This window comes from Papio anubis, chromosome 13 (genome assembly GCF_008728515.1).
Source record: "Papio anubis isolate 15944 chromosome 13, Panubis1.0, whole genome shotgun sequence".
NCBI lineage: Eukaryota > Metazoa > Chordata > Mammalia > Primates > Cercopithecidae > Papio > Papio anubis.
In genome coordinates, this window is record NC_044988.1 from 93,867,635 (window position 1) to 93,894,565 (window position 26,931).

The following is a 26,931-nucleotide window of genomic DNA, read 5'->3' on the forward strand; positions in this document are numbered from 1 at the left end:
TAGCTGGAAACTAATTGCAAAATTTATTCCAGGGCTGCGGGGGCTGGGGTGATTCTTAAGGGCACTTCTCGTTTCAGGGCTGTGGGTCTCCGGCCTTGGCAAGGGCACACATTTCAGGGGGCAGAGGTGGGGACTGAGACAGGGTGGTGGGAGGCAGGAGGCAGGAGGCAGGGGTGTCCAGTCTCCTCCAACTGGGCAGGCTCAGCACAAGCTGCAACAGTAACATGAAAGCGGGACGGACAGCAGGCACCCAGCCGGGGACAGGAGACAGCAGGCACCCAGCCGGGGACAGGAGACAACTGAGGCCTCTCCCTGGTGCTTTGCCCTGGGGAGTGTCTTTCATGACCTAGGGCAGGAGGCCAGGGAGCTGAGGGCCAGCTTCATGGGTTTGCAGCAACGGGTTGGAGCCACAGAAAGGGGATCAACAGCGCTTTCCCTGATCTACAGGCCCATGCCCCCTCCCAAGTTCACTTGCATTCCCACCCACAGAGACTTGAAGCCCCCAACAGGGCGTCCTGCTGTTCACCTGGTGGGTGGAGGGCGGGCAACAGCGCTTCTCTGGATTGGGGCTGGGGCTCAGAAGTAATGACCCAGCACCACCCCAAGGGTACTTGGTAGGCGAGTGTCTGGGGAGAAACCATCAGCTGTACTTAGTGGCAATCCCCAAGCCCCAGCTTCAGTCCTCAACTCTGTCCCCTTCCCTCCATCACACACACCTTTCAAGGAGTGTCTAGAAGCTTAAAAACAAAAAAAAGGGGGGGGAAAAACCTCTTGACTACAACCTTGCAGATAAATACCAGCCTGGGAGGGCCACCTCTGGGTGGGGCTAGGATGTCGATTGTACCAAACGTTCTCCAGGTGGGAGAGGGAATCAGGGATGCCTGGAGCAAAGTTTTTTCCCTGATAATGTATCAACGCTCCCTCTTGCAGAGGTCAGCTGGGGTAGAAGGGCTAGGGAGGTCCTGTTGTCCTAACCAGTCTCCTGGTGTCCTCTAGGGCCCAATAGCCCCTCTCAATTTAGCAAACTCGGTTATCCTTAGTTTACAAAACAGAGGATCTCCTTCCTGGTCTCTATGGGGGGGAACATTGGAGACCCTCTCTCCTCCCCCAGTTGATACCTGCTCAACTTCTCCCTGTCTCTGTTTTCAGGAGAGGAGGAAGGGATGACCTCTGATCCAAGGGACATCGAGGCCCACCAGGGAATCCCGAACCTCCTCCCCGGACCTGCAGGCTTCAGACTCCAGGAGAGAGCTGGGAGCCAGGGGGCGGGGGAGGGGGTGGTTAACAGCCTTGGGGCACTCCAAGTAGCAGGCAAGTGCCAGTGGCCACCCCACCTCCGCCAAGCCCTGCCCAGCCTCACCCACCTTCCCAAACACAGTGTCAGAACTCAGGGGCAGCGGCCTTTGGGACGGGGCTGGGGTTCCTGCATGGGCATCAGAAAATGAACCATGTGGAGCCAGCGGCAGTGGCTGCGGCCCCGCCCCGGTCCCGCCCCCAGTCCCGCCCCCAGTCCCGGCCCCGCCCCCGGCCCAGGCTCAAGTCTGCTTGGCTTGCAGCATCTCGATGAGCAGGTTGTTGCGGGGCATCTCGTTGCCCAGGTGCTTGTGGTACAGGTACTCCTTGGCCTGCATGCTCAGCGCCCGCACCTCCACCAGGCACAGCAGCAGCTGCTGGAACTTGTCCCCGCAGTGCGGGTAGTGGCACAGGGTGTAGTCGAGCAGGGCGGCGTTGGCCTTCTCCTGAGCTTCCTTCACCAGGGTGTGGTTATTCAGAAACTTCAAATCTGCAAAGGTAGGCTCTCGGTCACCATCACATCACCAGCCATGCCCATCAGGACTGGGCCAACACCGTCACCAGCATCACCAATACCACCTTCCCTACGACCACCAAAGACACGGGCATTGCCACCATCAACCATGCAACATGGTCTCCCCATTGTCACCGTGTCGGCATCACCGTTGTTGTCACCCTGGTTGACAAACACCACCATCGTCACCAATACCCACATGCCTGTGTTTTTCATAAACGTGGCCACCGCCACCATCAACCACCCACAGTCACCTGTCACCACCATCACTGCCATCATCATCACCACTGTGGTCACAATGAACAAGAATCATGAAGCCCATCACCAGCCTCCCTGGGAGGATCCCTGGGCAGTTATTGAACCTCTCGGTTCCCCATCTGTAAAATGGGGGTGATGACAGTACCAACTTCACAACATTGTCCTGAAACTTTAGGGAGCGGCTGCGTGCAAAGTGCTCTGATGAACAGTGTCTGGCATGTGAGAAGCTCGGTGGGTTGGGTTAGCTGGCACCACAATAATGCCATCACAATGGGAGCTGCTCTCACCGCCGTCATGGCCAACCATTGCTGCCATAACCAACACCATCCCCCTGGCACGATCAAAGCCATCTTGTCTCCATCATCACTGATGCCTCATCTCCATGACCATTGCCATCCGCATCCCCACTCTGCCACCATCACTACTGTCACCCCATCACTACCACGCCCACAGAGGTGCCCTGTGGGTGGGAGGATCCCATCTCATGCTGCAACGCATGACGACTGGTGGCCCCATTCTAGTGGACAGCTGGCATGTTCTTTTAGTCTCCCCTATGACCAATAGAGAGGATCCAGTATCCCGGGGAAGGACTCTCATGGGGCCATGGGGGAACATGCGCATTCACTGCAGGAGTGCAGATGGGTTGACATCCTGATTAACCTATTGCAAGCTGAAAATATCATAAGTCAAAAAGCACTTACTACGCCTGACCTGCTGCACATCATAGCCTGGCCTGCCTTAAATGTGCTCAGACCACATTACCCTAGAGTTGCCAGAATCATCTGACACAAGCCTATTTTACAATAAAGCGTTGAACATCTCTTGGAGTTTACTGAACACCATGTTGAAACGCAAAACAGAAGGGATTATGTGGGTACTCCAAGCACGCTTTCTGCCGATTGCATGTTTTTCGATTTCTGCAGGACCATAAAGTCAAAAAATCCTAAGCCAAAGCTCATGAGTCAGGGGCCATCTCTGCTCGTGGTGGCGAGGAGGTGGCCTGGATGGCCACGTGGTGGCTGCACCCCAAGGAGTCGCGTGCAGTAGGCAGAAGTCAGGAAGCCCACACAACGCAGGGCAAAGGGACATGTCTTTAAAAGCCTGGGACTGAGTGGAAAACAAAAATCACAGAGGGAGGTCAGGACAAGATCAATAAAGCTCAACCATGTACATAAACTAGAAATGCTTGTTGGCCAGGCGCAGAGGCTCATGACTGTCACCCCAGCACTTTGGGAGGCCAAAGTGGATCACTTGTGGTCAGTTTGAGACCAGCCTGGCCAACATGGTGAAATCCCATCTCTACTAAAAATACAAAAAAATTACCCAAGCATGGTGGTGCGTGCCTGTAATCCCAGCTACTTGGGAGGCTAAGCTGGTGAATCATGTGAACCCAGGAGGCGGAGGTTGCTGTGAGCCAAGATTGCACCACTGCATTCCAGCCTGGGCGACAGAGGGAGACTCTGTCTCTGAAGGAATAAATAAATAAATAAATAAACAAACAAATAAAATAAAGCTTGTGCCGGGCGCGGTGGCTCAAGCCTGTAATCCCAGCACTTTGGGAGGCAGAGAAGGGCGGATCACGAGGTCAGGAGATCGAGACCATCCTGGCTAACACGGTGAAACCCCGTCTCTACTAAAAAATACAAAAAACTAGCCGGGCGAGGTGGTGGGCGCCTGTAGTCCCAGCTACTCGGGAGGCTGAGGCGGGAGAATGGCGTGAACCTGGGAGGCGGAGCTTGCAGTGAGCTGAGATCCGGCCACGGCACTCCAGCCTGGGCGACAGAGCAAGACTCCGTCTCAAAAAAAAAAAAAAAGCTTGTACACAAAGCAGATGTGCTTTGTGGGAAGATAGGGGCAAACAGGACGACCCGCATTAAACATCAAGGAAGGGCTCCTTTTGGGGAGGGGTGGAGGGGTGTGGCTCTGCGTGCACCAGTGATTAAACAGAGGAGTGCAACTGATGTGTCCCCCACACCCGAGGTGAGGTGCCGTGAAGAGACAAAAAGCAAAATGTCTTTGGAGTGAGACAGACGTGAGTTCAAATCCCAGCCGCCGCTGAGGTGCAGTGCTCCCTGACCTGACTTGACTTGACCAGCCTTCCTCCTCCCTGGAGAGGGAGAGTCTGGGTCAGCAGGAACCCACAGAATCTGTCCCCAGGCCTCAAAATCATCTGATGCAAGCCTGACCTTGCCTGGGATGGGGTGACCAGTGGCTCAGAAAATGGTCATCCACCCACTTCTCCTCCACCCCATCACCACCAGCCCTGCAGCTGCGGGGGTGTCCAGAGGCAGCATGTGCAGCCCTGGCCCCCTAATCCCCCTTAACACCCTCTGCGCCAGGAGAGCGCCATGCTCCTGGCAACCCTGATCCCTGGCCGCCCCCAGCGCGCCTGCTGAGGCCTGTGTTGTCCAAAGTCGGATTTAGGGAAACCCGAGCTGGGCCTGGGGGCGGATGGCAGGACCTGGCCTCCATCCTCCCACCCCAGCCCCAGCTCCTCATCCTCCCTTCTGAAGTGATCAGTTCCCCAGGGTCACCATTAACCCTTAAGGCACCTTTATGTCAACTACATGGAAGTTCCCCCTTGTCCAGAGAGATACTGCTATATCCACCCCAATGCCTCCTGGCCCAGGTGCTCTTGTGCAGTGAATGACCTGCCCAACTGTATGGAGCAGCCCTACTCCCTAGCCCGGCCTGCCCCAGACATATTCAAAGGTCATGGGAAGTCATGCCACCTAGCTGGGCTCCTGCTGGCCCCATCCCCATCCCATCTGCCTTCACTCCCCACTGTCCCGGGCTGAGCAAGTCTCCTGACATTCTCTTCTGACAATTCATAATCGGGGTCCAGAGAGGGACAGGGACCAACTCAAGGCTACACATCAGTAAAGGGTCCTGGAGGAAGCAGCTGGAGGAGGGAGGACTGGCCAGGACGCCGCAGTAGGGGCAGGGGCAGGAGGGGGCTGGGGAAGAAAGACCAGGGCCTCGGCTTTACCGGGATTTACTGTTCTCAACAGCACTGCGCTAGGGACACCGAAGCGGGGTGCGGGGGTGGGTGCAGGAGGACAGGTTTCAGGGACGCCCCCACCCCCAGTAGTTCTTTGGCCTCCCAGCTCTTGGCAGACTGGAAACCCCCACTGCCCCAGAGAGGTCAGCCACAGGGCTGGGGGAGGGAAGCACAGTCGCTAAGGGAGCGTCAGCGGCTACAGACCAGAAGCCCAGATCCAGTTTCCTGGGCACCCCCCAGACACCTTGCACCCAGCTCAGTTCATCTCAGCAGACATCCAGACAGGCAGGGCAGTGCATCCCCAGTGCTCAGGGAACCAAGGACCCCTGAAGATACACAAGGTGCTAGAGTCTGGATTGAAACCCAAGTCTCGGCCGGGCGCGGTGGCTCAAGCCTGTAATCCCAGCACTTTGGGAGGCCGAGGCGGGTGGATCACGAGGTCAGGAGATCGAGACCATCCTGGCTAACACGGTGAAACCCCATCTCTACTAAAAATACAAAAAAAAACTAGCCGGGCACGGTGGCGGGCGCCTGTAGCCCCAGCTATTCGGAGGCTGAGGTGGGAGAATGGCGTGAACCCAGAAGGCAGAGCTTGCAGTGAGCCAAGATCGCGCCACCGCACTCCAGCCTGGGCAACACAGCGAGACTCCGTCTCAAAAAAAGAAAACAAAAAGAAACCCAAGTCTCTCTGACACCAAAGTCCAAGTCTCCCAGGATAGGCAAGCAGGACTGGGGCCCCCTGCCCAGGAGCTGGGTCAAGCTGGGATGCCTGTTCCTGCGGGATTGGACATAACTTTATGTCCCATGCAATCCATGAGTCCTGTCCAAGAGCCCCCACCCCTGGGGTCCTAGGTTTCCCCCAGAGAGGCTACTGTGGACTCTACACCTGACTTCCTCCTCACCTGGAGACCTTGGACAAGTCACTCCCTTTCCCCAAGCCTCCCTGGACTCCCAGTCTCTAAAAGAGATCATTGTGAAGATTCCAGCAGATAACAGATGTGACGGTGCCAGCAACCCACAGAACACCATACCGTTCTTCCAGCAGACACGGGAGCGGGGGTCAAACAAACCTGGAGACGCCCCCTTCATGTGTCAGAGGTTCAGATCCCAGCTTTACAACCAGCTGGGTGACCTTGGGCAAGTCACTTCCCCTCTCTGAGCTGCAGTTTCCTGTCATCTGCACGACAGGGGCAAATTCATCTCTGCTTCACAGGGTGGCTAGGGGCTGGCTCTCATCTGCATGCCCAGCTCTGGGCCCCAGGCACCCGAAGGTTGGAGACGGGCATGTTGGAGAGGAGCCTGCGCTCCCCAAGCCCGCTCAGCTCCCAGCACTCGTGGAGGCGGAGGTGGGAGGGAGCTGGGAGATGGCGCCCCCACCTCGGAGAGCAGCCCGCTAGCTCTGCAGAGCTGGGGGCCCCCAGGTTCTCAGAAAAGCCCCCTTTTCATGGTTTAATTGAATATTTGAATAATCCTTTCATTCCAGCGAGGCATAAAGAATGTTGTCCCAATAGCGGTAACTCAGGCAGGCGCCCCCGCGCACAATGGCCCCTCGAGTGGGGCTGCTATTCAGGCCGCCTTTTGTTGGCGCGGAGCAGTGGGTAAATTGCAAACGCTTAAGGGAATGCTGCTGCCGCCGCCTCAATGGAAGTCAGGAAATCGAATGTTAGGTCAATCCATTAAGCTTCGATTAAGTCCTCGGCAGAACAATGCCAGCCGGGCCCATCTTCATAAATACCGTGATTGCCAGGAGAGAGGCACTAATTTTAATTAAACCTCCTTACCTGCCTCCGCGCCCTCCCGAGACGGCTATTTAGACACCAAATGGCACCCTTATGCAGAGGCAGGCGCGAAGGAGGCGCTGAGTGAGCCGCAGAGCGGTGGGGCGGTGGGGCGGTGGGGCGGTGGGGCGGGTGGAGGGACACCAGCACTCACAGCCAGGCTGTCCGGCCCAGGGCAGAGCCGCCACCGAAGGGGACGCCCTGCGCGCCAGCTGCAGGTCTGCTGGCAAGCGGCGGTCCCTCTCCGGGTCCCAGTTTCCCTGGAGCCCCAGCTCTGGTGGTCTGGGTGGGATCAGGAGAGGAGCCCTCTGCTCCAGACCCTGGAATCTGCTCCAGCCCAGCTCCAGGTCTAGCCTCTGCCAGCGCTCTGGGCTGCCTGCCTGCCATCCTTTTCCCATGCTGCACTTAGAAGGATCTTGATAAAATGCAAATTTCATCATGTTACTGCCTGCTTCAAGTCCTTCCCAAGAGAAAGTTCAAGGTACCAGGCCCTGGCATTCAAGGCTTTGCCCAGCTCAGCTCCTGTCCCCTCGCCAGCCTCCTCCCCACCCCGTCCCCACCCGTACAGCCACACAGAACTTTCAGGATTCCCGGAACTTTGCACAAGCTGTTCCTTGAGTCTGGAAAGCCATTAATGCCGCTTGTTTTTTTTCACCCAGAATGCTCTTACTCATACTGCTAAGCCCAGCTCAGAGCCCCCACCCCCCAGAAGCCTTCCCTGATAGCCAGGTGGTGCTGGTTTCTCCTCTCTGACCCAACCCTGATCACACTGAACTGATGGGGTTCTTCTTCCAACCTGGAGCTGGCCAGCCAAAGGCCGCTGCGGCCCCCCACACCCCTTTCTCACTGCTTGCCATCAGCTGGGGTCCTGGAATCTCCTCCCGTTCCTCCTCTGGTACCCCTAACCTCACCAGGTTCCTGGCTTGCTGGGCTCAGGGCTCACCCACCCACATCAGCCAGACTCATGTTCCTGTGCGGAAAGATAAGGCACTGTGCCAGATACACAGCTGGTGATAACGATAGAGACTGTGAGCATTCATTCACTTCATTCATTCACTTATGCATATGCACACTAACTTAATAATGGTGATTATGATTAAAACAATTCTGGCACATACTTCCCAGGGCTCAGCCAAGCGCTGGGCACTTTGGGGAATTCTCTTACTCAATCCTTGTAACAAGTTAGGGATTAGTAGGAGGGTCACTCTACAGATGGGGAAATAGAGGCTCAGAGAGGGGAGTGACTTGCCCAAGGGCACACAGCCAGAAAGAGACCAGAGGCCAGATTTAGAATCCACTCCTCATCCCTACCTAGTTCCCTTTCCTAAGCACTGCGCCACCTTGATTCTCACACACACAGCACGCATGCGCACACACACACCCTTCTCCCCGCAACTCAGCCTGTCCCAGCCCAGCACTGGAGCCTCTCCCACCTCTCAGGACTCAGCTGCTGCACGCCCAAACTTGGACCCAAGAGAAGAGCGATCAGCTCTGCCATCTTCCTTAAGCCCCAGAGAAGGAGGAGTCCTGGATTCACCCCCAGTGGCGGCCAGAGCTATGCCCAGGGCCTTGGTGGGAAGAGGGGCTGGGGGCCAAGACACTGTCCCTGCTTTTCAGGGGACACCCAAGGACAGACAGAGCCCACCCTCCACCCACCCCTCCTTAGGGCCCTCCCAGTGGCCTTGTGATGGCAGCCAGGTCAAGAACTCTCACCTTACAAACCACCCAGACTCCTGCGGACACACACTCCAATTCTAGGTGCCTCCAAGCACCACTCTCCGCCACAAATCCCTTATGTTCCCAGATCTCCTGGTCCCTCCCCAATCACACACAAACTCTTCACACAGCCTAACACTTAAGAAACCACAAGCGTGTGAAAGTTCGTCGTTTGCACATGCCAGCACACACACATGCACGGAAACAGAGACAGACGTTCGCGTATTTCCTGCAGGTTCCATGCCCCAACCACACAGACCCCCACCACGCATGTCTGTGACTCTATCCTGTGCCAGCCTGCTGAGTCTGGCAGGCTGCGGGTAAGGTGCTGCTGCCAGCAGAGGTAGAAGGGAGCTTCCCCAGCTGCAGCCAACCGGGTCTGGGCCCCTGAGGCTCCTGCAAGGATTTCAGGCCATGACTCCTGCAGAGCCCTGGCTGGTGTCCTGAGAGGTGGCTTAAGGTGGCCTTGCAGATAAGCCCTCCAGTTACCAGCCTGTTCTGCCAGAGTCGGGAGACCCAGCCCACCGCACCCAGCCGCATAGCATGGAAGATGTCACCAATCCCGCCCGAGCACTGGGCTTCCCACTTTTCATTAATCCCCTCTGCCTCCGCAACACTCCCCACTCCTCCCTCTCTCTGGCAGGCACGCCCTTCCCAGACTGTGACTATAATGCCAGCCACCAAGACAATATCTTAATCTTGTCCCCTCTCCAGGTGATGAAGCACTCACTCATCTCTATTCCATCCCATCTGCATCACTGCAAAATCATTCATCCCCCAGAAAACTCCTATTCATCCTCCAAAACCCTGCTCAGATGTCCGTCCTCCAGGAAGCTTTCCAGAAAGAGCTCTTGCTCCCCACCCAGGGTTCCCTAAGCCACACCCATCTCTCTGTCTCAGCCCTAACCACCCAGGCTGCAGGTCTCTTCCCGATTGGCAAGGGACAACTATGTCCTCAGCATCGCCGGGTATGGGGAGGGCATTGGTGATGGCTTGCCAGGGAGTGAGGGTGCAGACTGGAGTGCCCAGGCAGGGTTGGGGTCAGGAGGGCAAAGGGAGGGAGACACCCCCCAGGTGCTTGGGGAGTGGGGTGGGTGGCCGGGCTGGACTGGGCCAGGACTGCTCTGCCTCTCCTCCACTTTCTTTTCCTCCTTAGTACTGGTCACAACTGTCCCCCTATGCCTGCCTAATCATGTTAGGAACCTACGTCTTCCTAATCGTATTATGCTCATGATCCCCCCTAGAGAAGGTCAGCACCATGACGGCTGGGCTTTGGGGGTTTTGCTCACAGCGGTATTCCCAGTGCCTTCTCCGGTGCAATTGCTCGGTGCCTGTTTGTAGAGTGAATGAATGGATGCATGCGTGCATGGGCAAAGGAGCTACAGTCAGAACTGGGGCCCCCTAGATCCAGGAATTAGAGAAAACAGGAACCCCAGGAGCCTGGAATACCAATCCCAAAGTCACATGGGCCACCAGATGGGGAGCCGTCCCCATTTAAGAGCCAGGCCCTGGCCGGGGGCCCTCAGACCTTTGTTCACTGAATGAGTAAGGGAGGGGCCTTTCTCCCCTGAGGCTCCTTTGTGGCCACTCTGGCCGTAGCAGGGCTACCTTTCCAGCCTCACCCACCCTCCCACCCGCCCGCCCCTGGCTGTCTCCGCCTCTCTGTCACTGGAGCCGCACTCACCCAGGCTGAAGAGGATGATGAACTTGAGGCAGACAAACTCCTGCCGGTCCAGCTGCAGCGCGAGCAGCTGCAGCACCAGTTCCTGTGCCCGCAACACCAGGCTGTGCAGCAGCGAGCCCGCCTGGGCGGCCACCGTGGTCAGCTCCACCTGGGGACAGAGGGCACGGGGTGGGGGACAGTCAGAGGACGTGGGTCCAGGCAGGGGGCTCTCTGATGGTGGATAGAGGGCTGAGGGCATGGATTGGAGGTGCAGGTCAGATGGGCTGGGGTCAGGAGGGCCCAGCCTTGGCACTGAGCCAGGCACAGGTGACACCTGTGCAGCCCCGGGGACCCTGCCGGGCCCACCCTTCCGAGCTCTCCTCAACCCGCCAGGCCCGGAACTGAGGGTACCCACGTCCTGCCCGCGTCCACCCCTCCTTCACACACAAACCCCAGCACCAGGCCCAGTAGCACCAGCAGTTCAGAGGGGCCCTCTACACGCTGGGAGGGGAGGGGTCAGGGGAAGGCAGGGCTGTGCAGGGACACACAGACGCATCCACGTGGCTGCCCAGAACCCCTACATTCACACCTAGATACTGGGTCACAGTGCAGCCCAGAGTCTCACGCGCGCACACACACACACACACACACACACACACACACACACACGAGCGCAGTCATGGGGTCGCCCACTCCATGAAGTGAAGGCACACACATGTGCACACGGCCACACCCGCCCTTGTATGCTCACACTTACAGCAACACACACGCCCATGTATGTGTTCACAATTACGGGTTGATGGGAAGACAGTGACACCCACACACTGATGTGTGTGGAGATTTTACACAATAAAACACAGGCAGGCACACACACACAGGCCATTCCCATGGCCACAGAGACTTAGCCGGCCTGCCGACACTCACACCGCATGCAGACTGCAGGCACCTGCGCCCACAGGAAGCCCCAGAGACACCCTCTTGGGACCAGTGCTGCCCGTCCTGTCCTCCTGCCCCTGATGGCCTGTGACACCAAGGCGAGAGCTGGAGATGAGGAGCAGGGGCCTGGGGGCGCTGGAGCAGTGAGCAGAGTCTGTCTCCCCCACCCCACAGCACCCACCGACCCCACGGTCCCTCCTGTGTCCCCACCTGGGAGTGACGCTCCTGCCAGCAGGCTGGACCCTTGCCATCAACCCCCTTCTCTGCCTCCCTCCCTCCCTCTCTTTCCCTACAGCCCGTCTCCCCAGGTGAGTCCTCCTCCCTGGCTGTGTCCCTGTGTCCCCGCCCTGGCCCCCACCTCCCATCGGGCCCCCACCTCCCATCTGACCCCTCTGCCTGCCTCCTCAGATGCTACCTGGCCATGTCCCTCCTCCTCCTAAAGCTCTCCCTGGACCCCTGCTGCATCTGGACTTTCTACTTCCCAGATCCTCATTTCCTGCTCTAAGGGGCCCAAATTCTCTGAGCTCTCAGGAGCCCTTTGCCTATTCATTCATTCATTCATTCATTCAAGATTTAGGGCCTGCAAGGTTTTGTCCGCTAACCCAGCCCTAGCAACCCTCCAGCCTCCCTGGTCTGTCACCTCATGCCACCCCATACCAGCACCAGCAGGGCCTGGGGGCTCCACGCTTCCACCCTCTCTGAGCCTGTGGTGGAGGTGAGGACTGCCCCCCTCACCCCAGCCTGCTCCAGTGGATTATTTCCAGACCCAGGGCCACCATCACATCCTCCTCCATGAACCTCTTCTGACCATGCCCACACCCCCTGAGCTGCTCCCCAAGAGCGGGGCTCCCAGCAGCCGGCGCCTCTCAAGCCTGGACCAGGGCTGCTCGCAGAGGGGTCAGACCAGTGGGTGCCCCATGAATGTGGGGAAAGGGCTGATAATCAGGGTGCCCAGAGCGAGCCCCGAGAGGCCTGGGTCCTCCTCTCCGAGGCCCTGAATCCTGGAAGTGCACAGCGGGGCTGGGGCGGGGCCCAGAGGTGGGGCGGGGCCCAGGGGCTGGTCACCTCCTGCCCGGTGACCAGCAGGATGCTGCCCTCCTTGCCGTGCTGGACCTGGCGGTAGATGTGGTCGAACACCAGCAGCTCGCTCCAGCAGTTCTGCAGCAGTGTCATCTGGTCGGCAACCTGGAAGGAAGAGGCACGCGGGGGGCTGGGCTCCAGCCAGGGTCCAGGTCCAGCCACCTTCCTCTAACCCCTTCTCCTCCCACTGAGACCCAACTGGGCGCGCGGCCCGGGCGAGTTAACCTCTCTGTGCCCATCCACCCGAATGTCTGTGCTATCAAAGTGCAACAGGGGTCTGGCCAGTTAACAAAGGGGTGTTTGGGGCTTGAATGGGCCAGGCTTCAGGCCCCAGCTCTGTCTTCGGTATGACTTTACATAAGTCCTGGTAACCTTCTGTGCCTCAGTTTTCTCATCTGTACAGTGGGCAAAGTACTGAGCGGACAGTCCGGTACATGTTAGGTACGCCATACATGTGACTAATGTCCATGGAGGTACTCTGCAAAGGACTCCTACAAATGCATGGCAAGATTATTATTAATTTTAACATTGTCCACATTTAAAAACCTGTGATCAGTTACACCTCTGGCAGCCCCCAACTGCTCAGACAGAAGCCATGAGGAAGAAACCAAGCGCTTCCCCCAAGGCCTACGCAGAGCTCTCAGGCTCAGGAGAAGGAGGGAGGTCCCACCTGGCCTGCGGTCAGGCCCAGGGCATGAGCAGGGGGGTGGCAATGGCCTGGCACCTGAAGCAGAAACGAACAGTGACAAGGGGCCAATTCCAAATGCCCAGGCTGCGGCCAGAGGCACTCGGTGCAGGGGCAGAGCCAGCCCCTGTTTGGAGTGTCCTTTGACTCTGCAGGACTCAGAAGCAGAGCCAGGGATCCTCTGGCCCCAATCCCTATTTTTCAACTGAAGAATCTGCCACCCGAAGAGGACAAGAGACTCTCCCAGGATCACACAGAGGCAGGACCAGGCCAGGGCCACGGCTGGCATTCCTGGTCCACAATCTCCACTGTGACAAAACGAGCTCTTCTGGGTATTCGGAAGCACACTGGGCACTGCACATGGGCCTGGGCAGACATAGCCCCATCCCTCTCAGCCTGTGCCACTCCTCAGCTGGCCACCAGCGACCCAACAGACACTTCCGGCGCACCTTCCCGGGCCGTGCCCTCTGACGAATGCAAACCATGACAGCTAACAGTCATTCCACCGCAGCCCTACAGCCCTGCGAGGTTTGTCCAGTCACCACCCGCATGACAGAGAGAAGAAACTGAACAGAGAGGCCACACAGCTCTGTCTGGTTCCAGATCTGCGCTCTTAACCACTAGCTGTGGAAGAGGACCTGTCACTCACCCGCCTTGCCATCCAGGAGTTCCTGGTCTCTCGCAGGCTCTTTGCCTCCTCTACAAATCCCTACCTCATCCCTCTCCTTCCTCGAGGCCCTCCCCACTCTCTGGTTGCAGAATCTGCAGCATCTCATGACGTCAGTTAAATGCCTCTGTCTTCGCCAATACCTGTGAGATCTGGGGAGGCAGAACTGGTGTCCAGCTCTTCTCTGGGCCCCAGAGCAGGGGTTAGAGTGGCTGATGAATGGCAAAGTTCTCCCCAAGACAAGCACAGAGTGCAGAGGGATCACTCCCTACCTAGGGTCAGGGACTCAGAGGGGCCACTCCCCACCTGGGATGAAAGGCAAACAGAGACCACTCCCCACCTGGGGCCAGAGGCTCAGAGGGGCCACTCCCCACCTAGGGGTGGCTCCCAGTCAGAGGGGAGCTGGCCCAAGCCTAATGAACAGGAGATAGAAGCCTCCCCCCTCCTCTCTGTTCCCCTTCTCTCCTGGGGCCTCCCTGGGGCCTGTGTCCTCAGGCAGACAGAGGGGGAGAAAAGGAGAGGGAAAAGTCAGGAATTGGCACACAGACCGGCCTGCGGGCCCACGTGGTGGAGAAGAGGGAGGTCTATGTCCGTTCCCTCCATCCCCACCTCACCTCTGGGTCCAGAGCTCCCTCCGGCTCCCAGCAAAAGTTTCTTCCCAGAGCCCCTACCATGGGCCCCCAGGCTCAGTCCTGGCTGGGTCCAGGAGAGACTGAGGCCTGGGCAGGGGCTGACTCAGCCATCTCTCCGTATCTCTCCACGGAAGTGCCGGCCCCCATGGAGCTGCGGTTTCCAGGAGGGAGCCAAGGCTCAGAGAGCACCTATTACCAGACACGGTGCCCAGTGCGGTACAGGACACCTCACCCCTGCCCTGCCGACATTCTGCCCACATTACAGATAAGGAAACACAGCCTTGCCGGAGGTGACACTCAGGCTTCAGGCGCTGGGCTCTGCCCAGAGGTTCCTACCGGCCAGGACTTCTGGGGACCCTGGGAACCTCCTGAGACCCGGGTAGGAGGGGCCTGCCCAGGGGTCACACTGGCAGCAGGAAAAACTCAGGCCCACCTTGGGCACCCAGGTGGTCGCACAGGGCCAGGCTTGGCACCCCACCCCTCGCAGGCCCACAGGAGCAGACACCCTTGCGCCCAGAATGAAGGCACAAGGGGGTGGGGAGGTGGCGGAGGAGCGATAAGGGGTAGAATGAGGAGATAAGCCACGCTTCAGGCCAAAAGCAGATGGGTCACGGTGACCCGGCTGGCCCAGCCCTGGGAGCAGACTCTGTACCCAGACCTTAGACCCTGGATGGGGCAGGCCTGCCCGGTGGGGCTGATAGGGGTGCCAGGGGCAGAGAGCCACAATATGGTCCCTGAGGCTTTGGTGCCCCATGCCCTGTGTTCAAGTCCCCATCCGGCCATGCGTCATCCACCATGCATCCTCCACCCTAATTTCCTGTTCTGGGAAGAAGGAAATATAATTTCTCTTCTTTTTGGTTAAAACATAAGAACACACGTTGGGCTGTGTGGGAACTGGTGGACCTGCTGTTGGTTCTTCCGTGGATGCTCCCTGGCTGGGATCCCACCTGCCCCTTGGCCAAGCAGGTCTTGACTCACTGCTTTCCTTGGGTGGACAGATGGATGCACAAAGACACCAAACTCCAAAACACCCCCCACACAGATGAGAACGCGCACACACGCATGCACACACATACACACACACCTCTTTTTATTTAAAAGAAAACCACAGGGCCATAGTTGCCAGCACCTCTGCAAGAGAAAGCAGGTGGCTAAGAGGTTCCTTTAACCAGAGAGGGTTGGTTTTCACTTTCCGAAGGTCCCTCCCTACGCTAAAGGCTCCTCTACCCTCAGGCCTCCTTGCCACCCTGGGAACAAGGACATTTGCAGCCCCAGCCCTGGGGTCTCCACCAGCCTGGCCTGTCTGCTGGGCCCATCAGCCATCCATCCCTCCTGCCAGACTGCCACAAATCTTCCTGGAGCCTTGGCGCTCTGCAGGCTGCCTCGAAGACCACGTATTTATGGGTGCCAAGCTGACCTCCCCCCAAGCAGGGCCCCTCTGGAGCCCCCTGGGGTCCGATCGGTCTGGCTGTGAAGGCCGGCAGGCTGTGTAATTCTCTGGTGGCTGACACACCGCGGGCTGGCCGCCGTGCTCTGCCGGCCGAGTGGTCAGTGAGGTGTTATTTGTCAGCCCAAGACTGACAGTTACTGCCGCTTAAATGAAACCGTCTATCTGGGCAGTTAAATCTGCTGTCAGTGGGGGCCTCGGAGCTGGATGTTGAGGGTGAACGGATGTCAAGATGGGTCACTGGGCACTCCTGGCCCCCACCGCCCCCCCGGGTCCTGCCTTGCATCCTCCCAGCCTGTCCTTCTCGGTAAGTGATCAGACAGGCTGACTGCCTGGGCCCTGGACACTGCTGCCCACCAAGCAGCAGGTACAGGTGAGTTTCTGCCACCTTGCAGGGAAAAAGTTGCTTTATAAGCGCAGGACAAAGTGGCCCCAAGACGGTCCCGGAACAATCGTGCGCTCAGAGGAGCTTGGGTCCAATGTGTCTCTCCCTGCTGCCTCCCCGCCCAGGCCTGCATTAAACAGTGTGGCTAAGGGGAAGAGAGGAAGGACGCTGCGACCCCACTTCGTAAACTGCCCGCGCTCAGTGCTTCCCCTGTCCTGGCTCACTAACCCCTTACAACAGCCCAATGGGGTGGACATTATTTCAACTCCTCCCATTTTCAAGATGAGGAAACTGAGGCCCGGAGGAGTGAAGTCACTTGCCCAAAACCATACAGCATGTAAGCGACAGAGCTGGAAGTTGACAACAGGCTTCTCTGATTCTAGTCTTTGATAGTCACTTCTGTGCCACTATCGGATCTAACATGCTGGGATTGTGTGCGATGGAAAAATGGAGACAGAGGGACCCCCATCCCAGTCGGGAAAGAAGATGTGGGAGGATCCCAAGAGGGCATTTAGAGCCCAGCATCAGACACAACTGGGCCCCTGGCACCCCTGAGAGCTCAGCTGAGACTCTAGGACTCCTCCCGAGCAGCAAGATGTCATCAGCATCAGAGGGCTGAGTGGGCCTCTGCTCAGAGTCCAGGCTCTGTCAGGGGAGCCCCTCCCCGACCCAGAACCTGGAGCCCCAGCCAGCCCTGACAGGCCATCCATCACCCACTGCCCAAGGACCCACTCCTGGTCCAAGCTCTGCTCTGGCCCTGCCAACATCTCCAGCCCTGCTTCACAGGCCCATTGGAACTCCCAGAACATGATGCCTCTTCACATTTTGGGGCCTTCGCCTCTGCTGTGCCCACTGCCTGGAATCCCCTGAACCTTCTCTACTTTCTAGAAAGGCACAGAACTGTTCTTTGACTTCCTTAGAGCTGTTTGCTCTGCCCCCGGGGTTCCCTCTGCCTCTTCTGTGGCTCTCAGAGCCCTGGGCACCTCACACTGGCATTATCTCGGTACATGTCTGACTTCTACTCCAGGTTGGCAGCTTCCTGGGTCCAGATGATTTTAATGTCCCCAGTGTCCAGCCCAAGGGTTGCTCCACTCTCAGAGCCAGAGAGCCCCCTCTTCTGTCTGCTAAGATGTGCCCTGTCTGGAGGTGGGGAAATGAATGATCAGCCAGAAGGGACACCAGAGTCACACACACCCCTCCCACTTTTCTGCCTCCTCACCTCTGGGCTTTGCAAAGAGACACCAGCCCAGGGCCCACTGGACCAGTGGAAAAGAACTTCCACATGGTTGACGAGAGGCGCTCTAAGGGCTGGGCTGGTACTTATCTGCAAGGCCCCTTTACAGAAGCTGGTGACCACTGTTCATAATCCCGGGCTCAATTCAAAGACTTTGGGAAGGGGAAGCAGGAAGGTTTGGACCACGGAGAAGCCAGAAGCAGGAAAAAACACTCAGCAAAGCTGGGACAAAAGCCCTTCCCATCCTGCGTGAAAATCCCCGGGAGACTAGGAAGGCGGCCAGAGGAAGTGCCCTGCCCCTCAATCCAGGGTTCTGGAAGGCCGGGAATGCCCTGCTCCTCCTCCTCCCCTCTGCAAGGGGGTGCATGGGAAGTCTGGAGGGAAGCTAGCAACCAACCTAAGGGGCTTGGGGTCCTCATCCCCACCAGGACCTCCAACCATGAGCAGAAGGCAGGTGGGAGTGTTCAAGACCCTGCCTTTTGCCTCATCCATTAGGTTGGACCAGAGAGGAGGCAGTGGTGAGAAGGGGCTGGGATGAGAAACCCACCCCATGACAGACACATGGTACATCCCCAGGCCTCAGCCATGACAGGCCCTCCACAGTGGAAACAGTAGCCACCACCATCAATCCTCAACTCCCAGATGGCCCAGGCCCCAGTCCCGTGATGCCCCTAGGGCTCGGAGCACCCACCCCCGACCTACCAGCCAGGGCAGGCAGTGCCCCCAGCCCATCCGGCCTCATGCCCCTGGAGGAAGCCCAGGCCCAAGTGGCGTCAGCACTGACAATGCTGCTCAAGGCTGCAGTGGCCCCAGCAGGGGGGGCAATGGGCTCTGCTGTTTACACCCAGCCCCAGAACAGCCAGGGGGGCAGCCTGGGTAAACCAAACACCGATAGCCCTGGGTGAAAGAGTGCCTGAATCCAGGCCAGGAAGGGGCAGGCCTTGGCCAGCTGGAGGGGCCCCTGGGGAGGTCTCAGAGAGCCAGGGCACTGGAGGGGCAGTTCTGGGGCCTCAGGCTCTTCAAGCCACTAGGTGGGAAGACTGGGAAGTTCTTTCCTATGTCTGGCCTCAGTTTCTCCTGCTGCTTTCCTGATTACTGTAGCTTCGGGTACCTCAACCCGGGGGAAAGAAGGCCATGCCATAGAGGAAGGCTGCCTTGCCAGGGAAGATCAGTGGCAGACCCTGGAATCCCTCACCCACCTACCCACCTAGCTCCCTGAACACACACATACGCGCACACACACACACACACACACACGACCATCCAGCAAACACAAGATTTGCAAAGGCAGGAGGATCTTTCACCTCAGCTGTGAAGGAGAAGGGCCCACAAATGTCCCAAACGCTAAAACACTAAGAGCCCCCATCTGTGTGTGACGTTGGAGGCTGGCAAGGATTGGCAGCCTCCCTGAATGGGAGGACAGGATGGGCCGGATCCCCTTCCTAACACTGGGCTGAAGGCTGGGGAGACAAGACAGTCTCCCAAGGACTCAGCTAGTCCTTTGAGGGAGCCCAGCGTCTCAGAGAACGAGGAAAATGCGTACCTAGAGAGCCCCAGAACAGGGAGCCCCAGAGAATGAAGGAGCTGCAGAGACACCAAGAAGCCGAGAGACAACCCATCAGGGAGAGAGACAGTAGGAAGAGACACAGGCAGAGATCAAAGCAGCAGCAGCTGTGAGAGGCTCAAGGAGGAGAGAAGGACAGGGAGGGAGCGGAGACCCAGGAGGCTGTGATGGAGTGGAAATGCTCCTTAATGTCCCCAGGGTGGCCTCCGGGTCCCCAGCTACTGCCTGAAGCCAGTGGGCAGGATGGCCCTATCCGAAGGACAGTTGGGCTAAGGCTTGGGCAGCCGGGAGGACCATGATGCAGGGCCAGCCAGGCGGGAGGAGAGACTCACCTCCAGCTCCTTGAAGACCATGCACCTGCGTGCCCAGTCCACGATGGAGATGAAGGTCTGGTCGGCCATTCTGCACAGGAGGCCAAAGGCCGCCGGCTGGTCGGGGCGGCTTTTGGTGGGCTCCTGCAGGCAGCCCAAGATGCGGGCCCGCACCTGGTCCTCATCTGGCTCCAGCTGCAGCAGCTGCAGGATAAGCTCAGGCACATTGGGCCCTCCAGAGAAGGGCTCTGGATAGCCGTATGGCAGCCCAGGCTGTGGGGGGCTGGCGTAAGGCTCTGGGTACTCAGACTTGATGGCACGGCCAGGAAAGGCAGGGTAGAGGTAGCCAGCCAGTGGCCCATGGGCACCGGGCACAGCCATGGGCAGTGCTGGGGCCCCAAAGTCGCCCAGTGGCCCAGTAGGTGGACCGGCGGCCAGGCCCTTGGGCTCAGGCGCATGCAGGCTGGGAGGCAGCACATAGTCCGGTGCAGGAGGGGGTGGTGGGGGCACCCCCATCGGGGGCCCTGTTTCCAGCTTGAAGCCATTGGCCCGAATCTGTGCCTTCTTCTGCTGTTTCAGGGCCCGGTCCCGCTTGTACATCGGCCCAAACTTGTTCCGGCCACCCCTCATACGGTCAGCGCGCACGGCTGTGGGCAGGGGCAGAGGGTCAGGTTCACCCTCTCCAAGCCACCTCCCATACTGTCCCACCACAGATTCTTTCCGAACAAATCTGACCGCTCTCTCCCCTGCTCAACATCCTTTCATAGCTCCCACTGACCACAAGGGAACTCAGTCTCCTTTGCCTGGCATTCAAGGCCCTGATCAGCTTTTCAGGCGATCCGTGCTAAGACCCCTCTCCTTCCACTCCACCTAACTCACCTCCACTCCTCTGTTTGACACATCTCCTTCCTCCTCCACCCTGCTTTCATTTTCCTTCTGACTCAAAAAACATTTTTTTCTCCTGAGCTTGCTGAACACCCAGCCTCAATGTCACTGCTTCCAGGAAGCACTCCTGGATTCACCCAGACGGACTCTACTGTCCTTGCCCCAGGTGCCCTGTCCTTGCCCACTCTTATCACGCTGAGTGGATCATGCCATGTGCTCCTGCGGGCTCAGTTCTGGGCTCAGGTGCCTAGCGCAAGGCCTGGCAGGGAGATGGTGACCGGAAGGGGACCCTGGTCAGCTTTGTTCACCACTGACCCCAGGGTCCAGCTGTTTGTTGACTGACTGCCTGACTGCTGAGCTCCAGCTGCAAAATGACTCAAGTGTCCTTCACTGGTTGTGAATGTGAAGCCGAGTTTAGAGCTGGCCAAGGCTCTGTGCTGGGGGAGGGGACCTCTCTTGCCAACTAGAAGCTCCTCCACCTGGTTGGGAATGTGTCATCAGCCAGAACCAACAGGTGCATCTCTGCGGCTGGAGTGTGCCCCCAGCGCCTGCTCAGACAGAGCCCCACCCTGGGCTCTGGGTGAAGGGAAAGAGCAGGAGAGAGGGGGTGGTGCTCAGCAGGGATGATGGCTGGGGGGCCACCTGGCCAATCTTCCTTCCCCCTGGGGTGAGCAGCGCTGTGCCGCTCCCAGGCTGCATGGGAGTTTCTGCTGCCCACAGCAGCCAGATCTCTGGCCCCTCGGGACCTGGCGCTAGGGGCATGGGCTCTGGGGACAGGATAGGATGTCCCCCTCCCATCCAGGGGTCCTTCCTCCAGGTGGCAGGGCATGTGGTCTGCCACTCTCAGAGCCACCTGGGGCTTTCTACACTGTTCCAAAACCTTAATCAACCACTGCCTGTTCAGCACACAGTCCAATGGCCAGCCACCTCCAGAAGCTCAAATCTTTCCTGCCGAAATTTCTCTCCTCCTCTCTGGACTGAGAGCTGGGGTTGAGGGTAGGGAGGCAAAGAGGGGCCTGCGTTCCTTAGGGGCAATTCAAGTGTCCCCCACTGCCCAGCCCCCTCAAGGCCTGGCTAAGAACATGACGGGAAGGAATCTCACTGGCTGAGTGAATAAACCAGAGAGCCCTTCGGATGGACAGACAGACAAACAGATGGGCAGCTGAATGTGTGGGGGCTGGGCAGCGGTGGTGGGCAGATCCTAATGGAAAGCGTCATGGGCCTGACAGCTAGCCTGTGGATGAACGCCCAGACACCTTCAGCTTTCCTACACCAATCCCCACACTCGCTAGCTGGAGGAAGGCAGTGCCGTTAAGCCCATTTTTCTTTTCTTTCTTTCTCTTTCTGCCTTTTCTTTTCTTTCTTTTTTATTTTGATGTCTTTATTTTTTGAGACAGGGTTTTCCCTCTTGCCCAGGCTGGAGTGCAGTGGTGTGATCATAGCTCACTGCAGCCTCGACTTTCCAGGCTCAAGTGATCCTCCCGCCTCAGCCTCCTGAGAGCTAGGACTACAGGCACATGCCACCATGCCCAGTTACTTTTTTGTATTTTATAGAGACAAGGTTTCTCCATGTTGCCCAGGCTGGTCTTAAAACTCCTGGGCTCAAGTGATCCTCTTGCCTCAGCCTCCCAAATGCTGGAATTACAGGCATGAGCCACTGCATCCCGCCAAGCCCATGTTTCAGATGGGGAATCTGCAGTTTAGAGAGGTTAAGGATTTTGCCCAATGTCACCCAGCCTGACTGACAGTGCTGTGCTGGCACTGGGACTTGGCCTCTGCTGGCTAGGGTTTGGTATTGTTGGGAGGATGGGGACCTTCTCACAGAGGGAGGAGCTCTGCAGATCCTGTGCTGGGGCCCTGGCAGGGGCTGGGGAAAGGGTCATCTCCATAGGGTTCACTTTTGGATACTTCTCAGCCCAACCCAGGTTGGCCTTGCCAGAGTCCCTTCCCGGCCGGAGGTCCACCCAGCGCCAGCGCCAGCGCCCGGTTCCCTTGCAGCGACTGGGCCCTAATGTTGCACGAGGGGCCTTCGCGAAGGCCAATGGTGCTATCCCCTCAGCCCCTCTCCCACCCCCACCCCCTACCCGCTCAGGCTGTCAGGGGTCAGGGATCCAGGCCCGCGCGGCGCGCACCTTCCAGGCGCATCCCCACCGTCAGGCACTTCTGGAAGCGGCAGAAGGGACAGCGCTTGCGCTGCGTCTTGTCGATCTTGCAGCTCTGGCTCTCGGTGCACGTGTAGTGCTTGTTGTTCTGCACCGTGCGCTTGAAGAAGCCCTGCGGGAGCTGAGAGTCAGCGGGGCCCCGCCGCGCCCGTCCGCCGCAACCCTGCCTCGAGCCCGCGGCTCACCTTGCAGCTCTCACACGTGAGCAATCCGTAGTGGTAGCCGGACACCTTGTCCCCGCACACGGGACACAGCTCGTCCAGGTCCTCGTCGTAGGAATAGTCCATGCCCGCGGCGTCCGCCTGCGGAGGGACAGCGGTCAGGGCGGGCCGGCGGAGACCGGCAGCTTGGGGTCCCCGCGGCCACCGCCCCAGCGGCTGTCGCTGGTCCGTCGCATAATCCCCTCGCTGCGCCCAGGCGCTGCCGCCGGCACCCACCGAGCGCCCCGCGCAGCGTCCCGGGGTGGGCCCGGTGCAGTCCCCGCGCCCGGCCTTCCCCGCCCAGGCCCCGCGCTCCCGCCCCGCCTGGGGGCTCCTCCCGCGCGGACCCCGTCGCGCCGGATCTGGGGCCCTCGGATTCGATGCGCTTCGATTCGGATTCGTTTGTCTGAGAACAAAACCCCGATTCTGAGAAAAGGAGATGGGCTCAGCCGCGGGGAAGACGCCAGGGGACCAGGGAGCGGTAGGGCGCCCGGCCCGGGTGTTCTGGGAACCCGACAGAGACGAAGGAGGCAGAGACAGAGTCCGGGCGAGACAGAGATGGGCGGAAACCCTGACAAGAGACAACGACCGACTCCGCGGGGCGCAGACAGGAGGCCAGTCCGAGAGTGCCAGAGACACAGACACAGAGACGCCGAGCTGGAGAGAACCCGGCGGGGACGAGACACTGGGAGGGATGCGGGGGGGGGGGGGGGGGGGAGAGAGGGAGAGAGAGAGAGAAACGAGGGGTGGGGGATCGGATCAGATACTCGGAGAGACAGCGGAGGCCCAAGGAGAAAACTCAAGAGAGACCCACGCAGAGCCAGAGACACAACGATAGACGAGAGACAGAGACGCCGAGACGAGAGGAGCCCGGGAGAGACGAGGCCGGAGAGCGATAGAAACACGGAGAGAAAACCTGGAGGCGGAGGTGCCCAGCCCGAGGGTCGGGGACAGGGGACGCGCGGGAGCCCAAGCGCCGAGGCGAGGCCCCGCGGGGTCGGACCCGGACGGGGGCCCGGGCCGCAGGAGGCGGAAAACGACGGCGCCGGGACCAAGAGCCCGAAAACGCGGAGCCGCCGGGGGCCCCCGCGCCGGGAGAGACAAAGCCGCGGCAGCGACGGCAACAGGAGGCACAGCCCGAGCCGCCGCTGCCACCGGGACGTCGGGCGGGGAGACCTCGGGCGGGGGTCGGCGGGCTCCGGGAAGCCGAGCCCGAGGCGGGGGAGCGACCTCGGGCGGAGAGGCGAAGTCCTGAGGAGGGAAGCGACCGGAGCCAGGGCCCGGGACGCGAGAGTGGGAGCGACGGCGGCCGCGGCCGGCCCGACGCCCACCTGGTCGCTCCCGCCAGCAGCGCCCCGCGTCCCGCCCGTGCGGAGCCCGCACCTCCCGGCCGCGCCGCCGCCGCCGGCGAGGAGCCGCACCCGGGCGCAGCGCCGCCGGCCCGCGATGACGGCCGCTCGGGCCGGGGGCCGGGAGGCGGGGGCGCTGGGCTGGCGGCGCGTGGGCCTCAGCTCCCCCTCCCGCCTCCCTGCCCCCTCCTGCCCGTCCCCACCAGCCGCCGGGACCGCCCGAGGCGCACCCAACCCGTGCCCCTACGCCGCCACCGCGCCCCAAGCCAACCCGCCGCGCCGGGGCCGGGGGCCGGCCCCTCTATATCGGCGCTTGCGGTATCCGGGGGCGGAGGCCCGGCCGCGTCCTCCCCCCAAGCCCGGCCCGCGCCGGGCACCCTCTCCGCAGCCCGGCTCCAGTCTTCGCTCTCATCCTCCCCGCCCCCCAGCCCCTGTCCTGTTCCCCGGACCCCAAGCGCGGCCAGAGAGCTGCGGAGCCCGAGTGCCCCGCGATCTGGGCAGGTGTTCGGCTCTGGGGGCCTCGGGTCACCCGCCTGCAGTGGGAAGAGGCAGCTCCTGTCTGCGAACCCAGCTGGGTCGTGGCGAATGCCACGCGGGTTGCTGGTCGCACTGCAGCGTGGAAGCGGGTAAGGGCGAGTGGCTACAGTGGCCGAGGCTCAGGTTCACGGGTGGAAGCCAGATTCTCCCATGGGCCCCGCCAAGTCTGCTCACTCGAGCCTGCGGCAGCTCTCTGCCCGTTGCGTCTTCAGTTGCCGCATCTGTGAAGTGGGTAGATGACCGCTCTTCCTCGCTAAGGGTGGGTCGTGAGGATGAACCCAAGCAGTAGGGGCAAAGCACGCGCGTGGCCTGGTGGAAGCGCTCAGTGGCGCCCCGCTGGGGAGATCTGAGGCGAAACCCTTCTGCTCACCAGCCTCAGTTCGCTGGGCTGGAAATGGGAATCGTGGAAATCCCATTTTACGAATGCCTGAGGCCTAGGGAGGACCCAAAGCCTTTACGGGCGCAGGAGCTGGGAGAGGAGGCCGGAGGCAGGGCCCCGCTGCTCCCTTCGGAGCTCTCACGATGGGTGGGGCAAGGAAGAAAGCGCTGGGCGGCCTTGGGGACAAAGGGGTTCCCGGCCGACGGGCCGAGCAGTTGCTCTGGGCTAGGAACTATCCGTGGGGCCACTGTTTTTCAGTTGGAGAAACTGACCCGAGAGGAAGGGGCCTGCCCGCATCCTGCCTCCCCCCACCCCTGGCACCTGGGGTCGGAGAGAGTTTCAGGACCATGAGGCCAAAAAGCGGCGATCTTCAAGCAGGAAAATACCGCAATTTTGCATTGACAGCGGCGCAACCCACCAAAAGGCTCCCTCTGGGCTCCCGCCCGCCTAGAGGCCTCGGGCTTCGGTCGGAGCTGAGCCTGGGGCCTGCGAACTGTGGCCAGAGACCCCCGCGCAGACCCCACTCAGCTGGCTCACCCCACAGAAGGAGCAGAACCCGCAGATTAGCTGTGCAAGCTCTGGCAAGTCACTTCGCCTCTCTGAGCCTCAGTTTCTCCGTGCATAAAGTGGAAAATGTTGGTTTTACAGATGGGGTACTGCGGTTTCCATGCAAAAATCTTGGATGAGGAGGGAGGAAAGAGCCAGAGACCCTGTTATAGGTACCGCCTGCACCGCCAAACCCCTGAGAAACAAGAGCATCTGCCCGAGCTGGAGGTGGGGGTCCCTGCTGTCTCTGAACAGCTCCCCACCACAGTGGAGCCCTCAGACAGTGACTGTAGGAGCAAAGGGTGCTGGTGGATGATGGGTTGGGGTGCCCCAGTCAGCTGTTCTAAGGTAGAGCCCACCCGAGGTCTCCTGGAATCCTGGTGCTGGAAGCACAGGCCCCAGCCGCCCGGATGGGGTGGGGTGGGGGCTGGGCTCAGGCCCTTCTCCCTCTATCTCCAACTCCCTCTCTCCCAGGGTTTGTACTCTCACCGGCTGGGAGCCCATGGCTCCTCCACACTCCAGGCCCCGAGGCACCCACCCCCACAGGTTCCAGGTTCCAGCCCACCACCTGGGGAGTTCCAGTCCCTCATCCACCCACTCAGGGAGGCAAATCTAGACCTGCCGACCCAGACCTGGCCTGGCGGCAGAACCCAGGCTGACAGATGAACCCCGGAGACAGACACGCCGATACACAGCAAGACTCAGAGACAGCCACAGAGACAACCCAGACCCTCAGGCAGGGTACAGAGCCCCAAGACAGGCCCAGAGCCCTCCGGACACACTCACAGACCTCTAGGCTCAGACCCACACAGCCTGGTGGATGCCTGGTCAGCGACAGCGGGACACCAGCGAACCTCCATGGGGCTTGTGGTCACAGGCCTGGCTCCTCCCATCGGCAGCCCAGGGAAGAAGAGGGGCTAGCATGGTGGGAGGGTGAGTCTGGGAGACCCCTGGCCCCTTCCCTGCCCAGAGTAGGGGGCACTGGTCACTGAGCAGAGCAGGCGGTGGCCGGCCAAGGCTGCAGGGAGGCACTGCAGAGGGAGGCTGGTCATTAGAGGCCTGGGCCGAGGCCCTCACTTACGGAGCGGAAGCAGCGCTCTCACGCCGGATGAGGGTGGCAGTGGGCACCAGGGGTCCAGGGGGAGGTTCCGGCAGCCCAGGTGGGGCGGTGGCAACTGTGGGTTCGCAGAAACCCCCTCACACCACGGCGGGCGGCAGCCGGACGGCAGGCTGGCCCTGTCCGTCCGTCCTCCTCCTCCTCCCCGCCCTGGTGGGGGGGCCACCGGAGGCCCAATTGGTCTCTGCCCCCACGTGACTCTGCAGGCCTCTCGCCTTCTTTGTTGGTGTTTCTCTTCATTTACGTCTATTTTTTTCTTCTTCTCCTAAAAGAAAAAAAATACCCCTATCTATCTGGGGGCCGAGGGTGGGGGCGGAGGCCAAGGCACTGCGGAGGCCTTGGCCAGCTGGCTGTTCCAGGCCCGCTGTGGGAGCCCAGAGGCAGGGACCCCACAGAGGCGGGTAGGCAGCCCTGCTTGTTAGCGACCGGGTGGGAGTGGGGCCTGATTTATGGGCTGCTCCCCCACCCGGCCTGCCGCCTGGCCTCTCTCCTTGTGAATGGCTACCTCCCTGGGGCCTGGCCTGGCATGATCTGGCCCGGCCCGGACATTGGAGTGGAGTCAGGACAGGCTGGTGCGGAGGCAACGCCATGG

General features: G+C 59.9%; 1 protein-coding gene across 4 annotated transcripts; it reads right to left on the reverse strand.

Moving 5' to 3' along the window:
* NR5A1 (nuclear receptor subfamily 5 group A member 1) lies at positions 1-26,581 on the reverse strand. 4 transcript variants are annotated; one of them, XM_021927159.2, is made up of 7 exons: positions 26,304-26,581; positions 22,397-22,513; positions 22,182-22,323; positions 19,186-19,811; positions 12,225-12,344; positions 10,245-10,392; positions 1-1,783 (listed from the first exon to the last, which is right to left on the reverse strand). In XM_021927159.2, exons 2-7 carry the CDS (start codon positions 22,496-22,498, stop codon positions 1,536-1,538), a joined length of 1,386 nt encoding a protein of 461 aa, XP_021782851.1. In that variant the 5' UTR covers positions 22,499-22,513; positions 26,304-26,581; the 3' UTR covers positions 1-1,535. The 4 variants fall into 4 exon arrangements, with proteins under 4 accessions (XP_021782851.1, XP_031510360.1, XP_021782852.1 ...); XM_031654500.1 differs by lacking the exon at positions 26,304-26,581 and adding an exon at positions 23,994-24,049 and having other exon boundaries at positions 22,397-22,518; XM_021927160.2 differs by lacking the exon at positions 26,304-26,581 and adding an exon at positions 23,743-23,828.
* Positions 26,582-26,931: the final 350 nt, after the last annotated feature.